Source organism: Protopterus annectens, chromosome 2.part1 (assembly GCF_019279795.1).
Source record: "Protopterus annectens isolate FY-2018-M chromosome 2.part1, PAN1.0, whole genome shotgun sequence".
Taxonomy (NCBI): Eukaryota; Metazoa; Chordata; order Ceratodontiformes; family Protopteridae; genus Protopterus; species Protopterus annectens.
Genome location: NC_056729.1, coordinates 1,093,388,003 through 1,093,402,096, shown reverse-complemented (window position 1 = coordinate 1,093,402,096; position 14,094 = coordinate 1,093,388,003). Strand labels below are relative to the sequence as shown.

The window sequence follows — 14,094 nt, the reverse complement described above, 5'->3', positions numbered from 1 at the left end:
AAGTTAAATTTGGTAGGGAACAGTATAATAAATATTAAACTGAAAATGTGAAATATTTGTAAAAAAAAATTTAGCTTTGCATCTACCTTAACATAATGTCTTTTCACTCCAAATACTGCATGTGGCTCAGAATGCCTGGCTAACTGCTATGAAAGAAATGTGTGTAATGCCCCAGTTATAATGCTACAGTTTTTTTTGATGGTGCATATTATAACAACATGTTGCAAAATTCACCCTAAATGTTTCCAGGTAACTGTGTTAATTTTCATTTCAATGTCTAGTTCTTTAAAAGTATAGACTCGTTAATGGTAAAGAGTGGGTATAGTAATTCTTTTTCATAAACCATTATACCCACCTTTGACTGTTGTAAACATCAACTGAGTCTACATGAGGTTTGTTGCATAATTGCCACATCATTGCACAGAGAATTTTGTGGGTTAGATATGCGGTATAAGCTGTACTGAGTGCAACTTTCCCTACCATTAGACCAGTGAAATGGCTATGGGTGACTAGTGGACATATGTGATTTGAGTACAGTAACTATTCTAGATATAATTGGCAGAAAGAACAGTTAACTCAGTATGTAAATCTGTCATACTGAGAATATAAATATTGACCACAAATGGGTCCTATAGTTGTATAACATAAATTATTTAAAAAAAAAAAAAAAACATTATTTTAAAATAGTGGTGCATAAGTAAACAGTGCTAAAAATGAGTGCTTATTATTTTAGCTAATTTGAGAAATATAAAAAAAGTTCATGCACAGAAGTTATTGCAGTTTTACTGTTGTAGCTCCCCACTTTTTGGTTTGAAATTATAATGAAGTTACTCACTGAGGAAGTGCTGAAATATAAGTATTTCAATAAGCATGTTTACTGTCTTTGGATAGCAGATGGTAAGAAAGACAAAGTGGATATGGGAAAGTCGTGTGGGTTAGAGAATTGTATGTAGGGGTTTGCTTTGTACAGAGCTAAGGCTATTGTAAGGTTACCTTTGCAGTTCTGTAGATACTGTTGAAATGAAGAAACTTTAGGACATTAGGAAACATATTGAGACATATGGACAGAACATAGTTGGATTAGCAGTAGGTTAATCGGTGATTACTAAGCTAATACCTTCTGGGGGACATTTTAAGGCAAGCCATGTTTCCTAAATATATCTCACAAGATTTGATACCCTAAGGTTATTTAAAGGGTATATTTAGGCTTGGGCACAGGTTGTCAAGCATTGTACACTGCCTCTGTGTACTATAGACATATGTGCCAGACCGGGGTAAATTTTTGTTTCTCCATCCACTGGTCCAAGTTACAATTCACTTTGATTGGAAGGCTGTTCAGAGAAGAGGTAGTCTCTCAGACACGTACCTGTCCCTCCAACATGTCCTATTTATGTTGCAGTTCAGGTTTAGGTCCCTAGATCAGGTAATTTTGATGCTATTTATTTTGCAGATGTGCAACAGTTCCATCATAGCAGGATCAGAATATGCTTTATAGGCCAGGCATGGATCATCTCTTTGCAATCTGTAGCAGACAGAAAAACAGGGATAGGGCTTTGAGGCAGTCCGTGTAGGACATGTTGTTTAGGCCATATATTCTTTTTTGAGGAACCTCTGTGGATGCTCCAGTTGTTGCATATGCCTGTTGAAGTACATACCAAAGAGGATGGTGTACTCAGTGACTGGTCTAATAAGTACAGCAGAAAAACAATATCCTTGGTCCTAGATGTCATACCCTTGTTTATAAGTTGTGCAGTTTAGAGTGATTTCCTTACTACCATGGACACATGATGGTAAAGACCTGATTACTGCCTACATGTGGTCCTGAATCCCTGACTACTGGGTCTACTGGTAGGATTTTTTTTACCACCATGGTAGTTTCGAGGGGTAGCTAACAACCACTAGGGCCCTTACAAGCCTAACTATGCACACCAAACCATTTCAGGCCAGAGTGTCATGGGCATATATATGGGGGGGCATGTTAGTAGGGGTGTGTTATTTAGGATACTTTTCCTGTGGACTGCTTCTGACCATAAGGTATATGGGGACCATATCAGGGGTAAATTTACGATTTCCCATCCAATTGTCAAGGTTTTATTTGAATAGGGTCAGGGATGAACTTTGGTTTACGTGGATGGGGAGTCATTGCATAGTGCAGGAATCCTTTGGGATCCATATCTGTCTCTCCAGCATGTTCTGTTTATGTCACAAACAAAGTTTAGATCCCTGGAATAGTGTTTCCAGTGCTGTTTGTTTTGCACATATGCAATATATCCATCAGGGCTGGGTCTGAGGAAGCTCTGTAAGCTAGGCAAAGATCTCCTCTTAGCAGCATGTAGGAGACTGAATACAGAAACAGAGATAGAGCCTTTAGGCTCAATCTAGGACAGGGTATTCATGCCCTGAATTGTCCTGGTGAGAAACTTTTTTGGGCATTCCAACTGTTGTAAGTGTCTGGCTAGATACATGACAAAGGGGGCATTATATTCAGTGATAGGTGATAGGTCTGATAAGGGCCAAATTGAGTGGTACTAAAACTTCCTTGGACCTTGATGCCATACCATTGCCTGTAAGTTGGGCAGCATGGAATGATTTTCTTGTTATCTTAATCACGTCGGTCAAAAGGCCAGCTTGCTGTCTACATATGTATGTTTCCTAGATTCCTTACTACAGGGTCAACTCTTAGGAGTGTTTATCGATGGAGTAATTAACTTGAGTTGACATCTTCCCAAAGAGCATTATAACACATTTTTTGGCACTGAGTTTTAGACTGACTTTGACATCAATCATTTTTCTCTGCTAAATCCACTTACAAGATGTTGTTGTATTGGGAGGAATCTGTAATAGCTCCTAATTTACAGTCATCTGCGAACTTGGTGAGCCAGAGGCCTTGAACATTAGCCTTGACATCCAAGAAGTAGATGACAAACAGGAGCAGGTCCAGCACAAAGCCCTGGGGTACTCCGCTGATGATCGGCCTCTTGGTGGAGGTGGTCTCACTGATCCTGACTTCTTGGGACCTGTCTGTTAACCAGCCGGTAATCTAGCGAGTTATGTAAGGATTTACGCCTAGCTCAGAGAGCTTGTCAAAAATGCCTGTGTGGGATATTGTATCAAATGCCTTAACCAGGTCAACATATGCAGTATGCACTGTTTTACCCTCATCCATTGCTTTGGTGATCCTCTTGAAGAAGTCTACCAGGTTAAGCAGACATTACCTTCTCTTAACAAACACAAATTGGGATGGGTCCATTGACTATAGGTTGCCAATGCCTTTGTTTATCATTTCCATGATAATTCATTACATGGATTTACATATTAGGCTTGTTAGACTGATGAGTCTGTAGTTCTCTGGGTCGGTTGATGGTCCGCCCTTGTGGAGGGGAATGACTGTTGCAGTCCTTCATTTACTTGGAATGTAGCCAGTTTCAAGGCTGCAGCTGAAGAGGGCGTCAAGTGGTCCCAATAGGTCATGTTTTAGACTGTTTAGGAGGCAACCAGGGATGTTGTCAGGACCTATGTAAGTGCTGTTCTTGGCTTTAGCGAGTGCTGCCAGAACCTGGTTCCTGCTGATAACTGGGGAAATATGTTGGTGAGGATTTCACCAGGTGTAGCTGGAGAAGGAGTGGGCGAGAAGCTTGAGCTGAAGGGTGAAGGGGAGAAGTCTTTGCATTGAGTTTTTGACTGTGTCTCTGCCACCAGTTATTAGTCTGTGTCAGGCCTTCTTGGAGAGTATTGGTGTCATTGGGGGGGGGGGGGTTCTATGACTGCTTCTGATTTGTAATAGTCTGCAAACTTGGTCAGTCAGAGGCCCTTGACATTGGCCGTGACTTCATAGAAGTAAATGCCAAAAAGGAACGGCCCTCACACTGAGCACCAAAACATCATGTGTGAGGAGTACAGAACAGGCATGTGGCCATGCCAGGTATGGAAATAATGTTCATAAGGAAAGCTGATGGTGGAATGCTGAAGTCCAGGAAGCCATCAAAAGAAAGGAGGATGGCAGGAAAAGGTGGAAAATGGAAAAGATGAACCAGATTAAGAAGTAATACTGGTTGGCTAACAAAGAGGCTAACTGAGAAGTGGCGGTACCAAAGAACAAGGCATCAGAAGCACTCTACCAGTTTCTGGAAAGTGACTTAGTAGATGATACAAATTCTATCAAGTTGATGTGGTACATTGAAGATTTACCTATGGTTGGTGTAATTTAATCACGAGGGTGAAGCCCGAGTGATTTAATAAAGCCAACCATGAATAAATCTTTAATATACCACACCACAGAGTTGGTTATTGCTCTTATACAATGACATTATTTAAGAAAAAAACTTACTTTTCTTAAATAATTGTCTTTGTATAATGCCTGTGTGGTGCCCTTCTGTGTTTTTCCGGTATCCTGGCGCTTTTCTGATGTACTGCGCTTGCATATGGGACTTGTGTTCCCACGCTTACTCAGTACTTCAGTGCTGTGCACATTATTTATTTATTTCAAAGAAAAAAGAAACCAGGAGACTTTTAACATTTGGGAGAGCTGGGACAGGAAAGTAAAAGGATAATCAGGTATGTTTCTTTAGTTTTGCAGAAAGAACCTGATTATCCTCTTACTTCTTCTCGGTCTCCTTTGTTCGTTTGAGGTCTTCGGTTTTATAAATTTATTAAAAGAAGAAAGAAAAGTAAACATTTTATGAGATATACTAATGGAAAAAAGTCTAGGTGACTGGACCTTTTTCCATTGGTATATTCTCGGATTTACAACGGGCAAGCTGGTTGGGCAATCAACGTGCTCGTTTTTGAATATTACAGGCCAGTCATTGTATAATACAAATGAATTAGAAGATGCTGGCATGTATAGTGAATCTTAATTGTTTCCCACACTTCTAACGTTAGGGTATTTTAATAGTTCATATACTGTCGTGTGAATTATGCTAGTGTATTATTTCCAGAAATTAATATCATTAGGCTTCTTAATTCATTAAGCCAGTTAGTAAAATGAAAACAGAAAATTAGATATTGCTTTAGCAGAAGTTGTTTTCTAGTCTGCTGTGACTGTTGCAGATTATTTGGCCTTAAGACCCTGAACTTTTCTTTTGTTGTATGCTATCTAATATTTACATAAAGTGCACTGTCTTCTTAACCATAACTATTGTATCATGATTGTCATAAGTGTATAGAAAATGATAAAGTGTTTTCCCCATTTATCTCCAGTATTTGTTCTGGTCTGGTAGCAGCAAGTTTGGGGACTCCTGCTGATGTCATCAAGACTAGAATCATGAACCAACCTAGAGATCAAGAGGGAAGGTATGTCTAGCCAGTAAAAGTGAGACATTGTCCTTTGCATATAAGGTGTTTCTCAGCAGCTTATGGAAGTAGCCACTTTTTTTTTGATTGTATAATCCTTATTGCCACTTTGCCTTGTAGTTATTGTTTTTGTAAGAGGAGCTTAACTCACTATTCTTGAAGTGTCTGTATCAGCAGCCCGTCAGAATTCATACAGTGAAATTGTGAAATCAGGACACGTTGTAGCCCCTGTGTTTGTAGAGTAGGTCATAGAGCAGAACTGCTGTGCCCAGTTGTGCAGATAATGACAGCTGTGAGTGAAACTTTGAAATCTACCCTCTGGACCCCAAAGCCAGGTTTCTTATTTCATTAAAAAAAAAACTCTCTGATGGGTAGTAGTACTATATTAATGTTCTTTTTGTTTAATAACCGTGCATGTTAGCTTTTCATTGTAAGACTCCATGTTTTAATCTATTTTTTTTTTAATATCAGTGGCAGTAAGCACTGCATCTTTACCTCTCCTTGTTTACTGCTTCTTTAGGAGGATTTCCATTAATTGTGACAATTCCTTCCTGGCCATAGTATGGGGGATTGTCTTCATCAGAAGAGAGTTTGTTTTACTTTGTCTGTTGTTCATGCAAACATTGAACAACTTGTCAAGTTGGGTAAAGTTAAAGTGGAAAGTCCAGGTCCCAGCCTTGTCCTTTTCCTTTATGATGCTTTTTTTGGCTCCACTTGTATGCCTGAGAATAATGGTTTTGCAATAGGCAGTGAAGGGTCAGAGGCTACAAAGCTATCATGCTATTATAGAAGTTTTATTAGTATGCCTTTCCATAATTCGCTGTATATCTTAGCGCACATTTCAGAGAAGAAAGACTGGTTATGAAGAGTGTTCTTTCAAGCTCTCAGGTCACTGACAGTGTAGAAAGCTATCACAGAACAAGCCAAAGATGATTCCCCCTTGGTTGGTGTGATAACTGGCTCCACTTTGGGACTCAGCTAATTATTTGGACCCTCTGTACATGCCAGAACTTACATCTAGAGTTTTTACAGTAACCGAGACCATAAAGAAATCGTCTACTTGTCAGAATATTGTACTAAATAAAATTTTTCCCACTGGAGTAGAAATTTATGCTTTGTTGTCTCAGTCTGCTTATTAACAGGTGACCCTGTCCCATATCAAGAACTTGTGTAACTTTAGTCTCATTTTTCATGGTGTGTGTCTCTCTGGCATCTCTGCACATCAGGACCTTGTGAAGGGGCAAGTATGTGGTTCAGTAGCAGTTGATTAAGCAGTGCCTTAAAGGAGGTTCACCATTTATGCCTGTTTTTGAGGAGCCAATGCCTCTTTAAGGCATGCCCTTTATTGTTGTTGGACTTCTTTGTCATCCATTCAAACTGGTGGACTGTGTGTCTCAAAAGTTCATGTCTTGCAAGATACTTTACTTGGCAGTTTTCACCTCTGCATTTGAGCTGCAAGCTGATATCAATGGGGAGCCCTGGTTTGTATTTCACAAATTCAGTAGACACTTAGGACAGACTAGAAGTATCTAATCTTTCCTCCCCAAAGTGGTGTCAGAACAATCCAATCTGTTTATATTCTTGGTTTCTTCTTTTTTTTTTCTGAGAGAACTCCAGGAAAGAAACTATTCCTCTTATCCTGTGCTCTTCCAGATTTACTTGGAGAGGGTGCATGAGTTCAGGAACACACACCAGTTAGTGATCCCCTTTGTTTAATGAAGGGGGGAGCTGCAGTGACTAAGACAGCTTTCCAAGTGGATTGCTAGATTTTGCTATCATGAAACTACCTGCTGATTGGAAAATGCTACTTTGAAGGGCCATAACTGCTTCCAGTACTTTGAAAGTAGCTGCATTATGGACATATTTGCAATGACCACTTGGATGAGAGTCCCCACCTTCAGCAAGTATTTTTCTTGGAATGTCAATTCAGGTATCAGGCCTCCTGTGCCATTCTAGTGATACTGAACTTATCCTTCTGAACCCTTACCTTTTGGCCTCTTTTTTGGATCTTGCCTCCTAGGAAAGTTTTAAAATTGTGATTACTTCAAATTCTTCCTAACAGTTTTCCACTGCAAAGGGTCTTTGAAAGTGGATGTAACAGCTATTCATTGCATCATTTGACCTTTAAGAAGGCTTTTTGCAGTATTTGCTGTTACCTTTTTGCTGCTTCCTTTTTCTTGGTAGTTTTTCAGTTCAGCAAGTTTAGATGTCTGATAGAGTGGGTTGAATGAGAGCCTGTCTGACCCTGTTGGGGAGGGAAGAGGGAGGGGTACATTCTTGAGAGCAGGTGCAGTGCATTATTTCCCAATACAGACCAGGGAAGCTGCCTGCTGTGCCTCTCTATGAGTGGGTATAGATGTACTGCTGGCTTACATCCTTTGCAGTGGCATGGGACAGCCCAAAAATAATGCCTATTGCATCTCTCACTTGTAGTCCTAGCTAACTATGAGTTGGAAAGGGGAAAACATGGATAGGTCACCTCAGTTGTCCTAAAGTTTACCTGCACTCTACCACCTGACTCTCACCAGAGAGATAACAAATTGGAAGATAATCCCTGGTCAGGTGTGTGCCTGCCTCTCACTCCCAAAGGAACAAATGTTCAGTTTGGGTGAAGGTAAAGGAGTCATTGAGAAGGTTCATGGAAGAAGAAAAAAAAGCATGTTTATATCAATGTTCCTGAAATTTGGACAGCTTTATTCTTCTATTTTTTTGTCTTTTAGATTGTACTCAGTTCATGAAGTTGAACCAGGGATTACAGGGGCTGAGAGCACCCTCCTCTCCATTTACAGACATTATAACTTTCTCTCACTAGAAAGCATTAATAGAGAAAATCCTAGGATGTCATAGAAGCAATGCATACAGTTATCCACTGCAGAGTGTCTTTTTTCAGAGTAGTTGACACTATGATTACAATATGTGTTACATATGAAGGGTTATTTTCCTAATGAGGTATGATAAATTAAAACAAAGAGTGAGAAGGTCACACACAAAAAAACAATCAGCAAAAACTAAATGAAAACTCCAGCTAAGCTAGAACTTCCACTGAGTGACCTCTCAAACCTCTTGTATCAGAGGCACACGGAATATATGCAAATGACCCTTATGAACATCAGGTGTTTCAGCTATATGGCGATTCTGAATGCCCATGACTTGCTTCTTTTTCAGTCATTTCAATGGACAGTTTCAGGCCAATAAAGCCAAACCCCACTAACTGTGGATATGCATATTTTGGTTTTGTTATGAACTCATCAGCACAGCACAAGCAGAGTATTTGACTAAGCATAAGAAACACAGGGCTGTTATACTCAGCTGATGTCCATTACCAGTAGGGTGACTGCAAAATATCCCAACTATCCCATAAGGGTCATTTGCATATATCCCATGTGCCTCTGATGCAAGAGATTTGAGAGGTCACTCAGTAGACGTCCTAGCTTAGCTGGAGTTTTCATTTAGTTTTTAATGATGTATGATAGGGAGAAAAATGTAATTGATTATAATCAGCTTACAATCCTAAGTAAGACCATGGCTAATGTTTTCTTACCTTCCATTTGAAAATCCTGGCCGCAGGTCTTATGCTATTCATCCCTAAATGTGCTTAGTAGCAAAAACACTATAATGAAGAAAGAGAACTAAGTGTGTAAAAATGCCAATAATTAACCTGTCAACTTCTTCCCCAAGTATATGCCTTAATTTATATTAATTTATAGACAGTTGGCAGCATGAAGAACTGTCTTGGTCTTACTTGTATTTAAAATCAGTTTGTTTCAAATAACCTGCTATGAATGCTCAACACATTTTTCTTTGAAGCAGCATTACGTTAGTGTCTGTAGCACGATCAATGCTATATAAAAATAGAGTGCCATCACTCAGTTTTGGGTCTTATACTTACAGTAAGGAGTCCTTTCAAAACACTATGGCCTACTTGAGTCTGTCAGACATTGATGTCCAGAAGGCCAGCTTAAGATATAGAGTGATTCTAACACCATTCTCATGTGGGTTGGATAGTATGCTTCAAAGAAAATATTTCAACTTGCTTTCAAAATTCACAGGTTTCAGAGGTGATAATCTTAAGTTAGAGAATTGTGAGGAACACCCTCCTCCTGCAACAAATATATTTTTTAATGTTGGGTGTACATTCTTAGTAGTTGAATAATTTCACACATTGTAAGGTCAGTATTTAACTTGCCATGCAAGTATTGTAGTTTCATAGGTAGCACCTTATTTGCAGTGTTGTAGAGCTATTTATACATTTTTGTATTGAGCTAAATTCATATTTACATAATATACAGTTTAGATGATTTACATTAGCAGATCTGTAGGTGTACTATAATAAATGATATTTATCTTTAAAAAAGTATGGCTGGGTGAAAACCTGTGCTTATTTACTTCAGTGTGAAAGATGTGTGGAAATTTATTCTGATTTGTGCTTGAAATGAGTTCATGTGCAACAGGACTGGAAAGTCTTGCCTCAGGAAGTCTTGTGTACCTTCGGTCTTTGTACTAGGACTTAATGTGGGGTATCTGAGATTCCTGGCTGCTTCATTAGCACTAACTGTTTATGAGGTATCTTCAGTGTTGTAAAGGGCTGTTGTGTATTTCTCATTCAGGACTTACCCTCTTCAGTTATATATATATATATATATATATATATATATATATATATATATATATGTGTGTGTTTGTTTGTGTGTGTGTGTGTGTGTGTGTGTGTGTGTGTGTGTGTGTGTGTGTGTATACTTGCATGTATATATATATATATATATATATATATATATATATATATATATATATATATATATATATATATATATATACATACACACACACACACACACACACACACACACACACATGGGTCTACTTTACATGGTCGACTTTTCACAAAGTTGACTTTCATATGGCCGGACCATATGATTGACTTTCGGAAATCCGACCATGTAACATAAACACAAAAAACACAACAAGCACTTTCCTTAAACTATTAGGCGGGGGGCTATGACCCCCTGCAACCCCTGTGGGAGTTCCGCCCCTCCCCCCCTCGTAACATAAATATACACACTCAGAGATCGCACTACAGTGCGGAAGAGGGAAATTTTCCCATTCCACACTGTACGGAGATAGTGGATGTTCATCGTGTTTCACTGTTTTAGTCATTACAATTGGGTTATCCTACTGGCAGGCTACCCGCAGTCGGCCTGAGTTCCAAAGTCTAGGTCCGGCGTCGGTTGCTGTCGCTTCTTCCCTGACGTCAGTGCGCCAGGGATATATAAGATGCAGCCGACGCCATTTTCTTCAGTCTTTCTTGCCGCGCGGTGCCTGAAGCAAAAGCAGTTCACAAGTGCCGGTCGGCCGACTCCTGAAGTTTTCAAATTCGAATTTCAAATCCGAAGTCTTGATTAAAGCTAAGTACCCCATTGAGGAATCTTTTTTCTTGCTCCAGACCAATGTCAGAAAAGGTTAATAACTGTATTTCTTGTGGGAAGCAAATACCTCATAAGGATTTTCATTCTTACTGTATTCCTTGCCTAGACCCTGACCATAACGTTGGTAGTTGTCGGTTTTGTGCTAGATTTAACCAACACACTATTAAGCGTCGGTACGATTTTGCATTTCATTACTTTGGCAGAAGATTTAATTCTATAATGCCATCGGATCAGCCGACTACCGGAATTTACAAAAAACTAAAAGAAAAAGAAAAGGACAGGCATCTGAGATCCAAAACCGACGACGAGGCTTCTTTTAGGCCCGTCGCCAGTTCTCAGTGAGGCTCTTTCACAGCCCCTGACGCCCACTACCTCAGAGCCACAGGCCGCTTCCAACTCCCACCGTGGAGCTGACTGGGCCTCTGGAAACTCAAGGTAGTGGACACTTGGAAACTATTCCCTCAGATGGGTCCAGAGCTGCTGAGCAGGCATTGGCTTCTGAGGGTGTTTTCAGGCCTACACAGCTATATATGAAACCTACTTCAGCTACAAAGACAAAGACTAAAGCAACTCTAAAGACAAAGAAACAAGTACAGCATTCACCTGGACAGGCCTCCATGCCTAAAAAACAGATGCTTAAAATGGCCGAAGACCTTATTACTTTGATCAGGGGTTCTCATCCCCCTCCTGAAAAGAGGCCTAGGCAAGAGTTAGAATATGAATCTTCAGACCAGGTTTCCATTTCCTCTGATTCCTCCTCTGAACAGGATTACTCCATTCCTCCCTATGAGGATTCTGATGCTGAAGAATCTATCCCTTCAGCCTCTCCTCCTGAGGATTATTCTTTTGGGGAAACACTGCATACTATGAGGGAGCATTTCCACTGGGAGAGCCAAGATTACTCAGAACCCAAGAAAAGGCTCAAAGATTTCCTTTTATTGCCCCAGCACAGGCCCCTTGCTATCCCGCCTGTTTTAGACATTGTAGATGATGTATTTACAGAGTCCAGTTTTTCTCCAGACTCTTTACCACCAGCCCCTGTTAAGCCAGACAGATACTACAGAGTTCCTGATTCACATACATTTCTCTACAAAAACCCTGCAGCTGACCCAGAAACCATCTCTCAGGGTCCCAAAGGGGTCAAGGCTTCTACTGCAAAAAACCCTATCCCCTCTGATAGGGATTCTAGGGTCCCAGACAGATGGGGCAAAGAGATTTATACCTCTGCTACCTTGGCTGTAAGAGCTTTAAATTGCCAATTTCATATGCTTAAGTATCAGCAATATCTTATGTCTTTGCTTAAACAGAAAATGTCAGCAAATACAGAATGTGCAGACAATAAAGAAATGCAGGATTTATTGCATGCAGCTGAACAAGTTGGAAAACATACTTTGCAATGTGGTTTTGATTCTCTTGAGGCCTCCTGCCGGGCCGCTGTTACAGGTTCTTTCATTAGGAGGCATGCTTGGTTAAAAGAATAAAATTTGCCAGATCATGTTAAAGCAAAACTATTAGACGCTCCTTTACAGCATGATACTTTGTTTGGTGCTAAAGCAGAAGAGGTGTTGAAGAAAATGGAGGACAAGGCTAAATCTATGCAAACAGTCAAGGATTTCTTGCAGGTACAGCCTCCCAGATTTAGCAGGAACTGGCCTACAAAAAAATTGGTCTTTTCCAGTTTCAGATAGACCACAAAGGGGCAAATACAGACGCCCTAGAGGCAGATCACAGCCCCAAGGCTCATACAGGCCTAAACAATGGGGTGCTTCTACCTCCAAGAGCAGAGAGGAAAAATCACAGCCATACAGGAAACAGTCTCAATGACTTTCCACTTCCAGCACCAAGCACTTACCTTTTGGCAGCCCCTTTGGGGGGAAAGCTAGCACTTTTTTCACAAAATTGGCACATGATCACCCAGGACAAATGGGTTCTAAATATAGTTTCACAAGGCTACAGGTTCTACTTTCACACCCTGCCAAGGCAAAACGGTATGCCAGACCTGCCACACAATCAATGGGCAGAGGCACAAAAACAAGTTTCATCCCTCATGGACATGAGGGCCATTCAACAAGTACCAGAACAAGAGCAGAGTCATGGATTCTATTCAAGACTGTTCTTAGTACCCAGAAAGGACAAAGCCTGGAGACCAATACTGGACCTTTCTATTCTAAACACATATCTGGATATTCCAAAATTGAAACTGTTGACCCTACAGCAGCTTCTGTCCATGTTGGGCAAGAAGGTTTGGCTTGTGACTTTAGATCTAAAAGAGGCATACTTGCATGTCCCAATCAGACAAACATGCAGAAGATACCTCAGATTCAAAGCTGGCTCAATGCACTACCAATTCTCTGCACTGCCCTTTGGCTTATCTACTGTGCCCAGGGTCTTCACAAAGTGCCTGGCAGCAGTAATTGCATTTTGCAGACAAAGAGGAATACAAATATATCCTTACTTGGACGACTGCCTTATTCAAGCAGAGAACAAGGACATTCTACTACAGCATCTGGCATTTGTAAAAAAATTACTGACAAGTCTAAGGGTATACAGTAAACGAGAAGAAATCAAAGCTCGTACCCTCTCAAGAGATAATATTCCTGGGTGCAAGCTTAAATACAACTGCCCAGATGGCCTATCTCACACCAGACAAACACAGACAACTGACTACTTACTTCAAAATGTTGGCAACAAAGACCCAGTTATCTGCAAGAAAAATTCTGCAGGCCTTGGGTTTCATGACATCCTGCATTCTGCTAATTCCATATGCAAGACTGCATATCGGGAAACTTCAATGGTATCTAAAAAGTGTTTGGACTCAACATTGCCACAGCCTGGAAACAATAATTACCCTCATTCCCTGCATGCAACAGGAGTTTCGATGGTGGGCAAAAGCCTGTCACCACAACACGGGACAGCCATTCACCTTACCCACAGCCAGGCAGACATTGACAACAGATGCATCAGATTATGCCTGGGGGGCCCATATGCCAGGAAGATGTATTCAGGGCACATGGTCCAAAAGTCAAATGCATCTACATATCAATCAAAAAGAGATGCTAGCTGTACAGAATGCCCGAACAGCCTCCAAGGATCAACTTCATCCAGGACAACTATTAATAAAGATGGACAATACTACAGTCATGTGGTACATAAACAAGCAGGGAGGCACACATTCCTACCCCCTCTGCAGGCTAGCCATGAACTTGTGGCACACAGCATTGACTTACCAAGTACATCTGCAAGCTCAATTCCTGCCAGGAAGGACAAATACTCCGGCAGATGAACTAAGCAGAAATCTAATGAATCCCCACGAGTGGAAATTGGATCCACAAGTCTTCAGCATGATTACAAAGACCTGGGGATGCCCAGGCATAGACCT

The 14,094-nt window shown here is 40.5% G+C and overlaps 1 protein-coding gene across 1 annotated transcript in view; it reads left to right on the top strand.

Annotated features, from left to right (window-relative positions):
- Positions 1-14,094, top strand: part of SLC25A27 (solute carrier family 25 member 27) — a 319,725-nt gene that overhangs the window by 224,505 nt on the left and 81,126 nt on the right. The window contains exon 7 of the mRNA XM_044062637.1: positions 5,200-5,292. Within this exon, the coding sequence (XP_043918572.1) occupies positions 5,200-5,292 (93 nt within the window). The remainder of the gene's footprint in view (positions 1-5,199; positions 5,293-14,094) is intronic.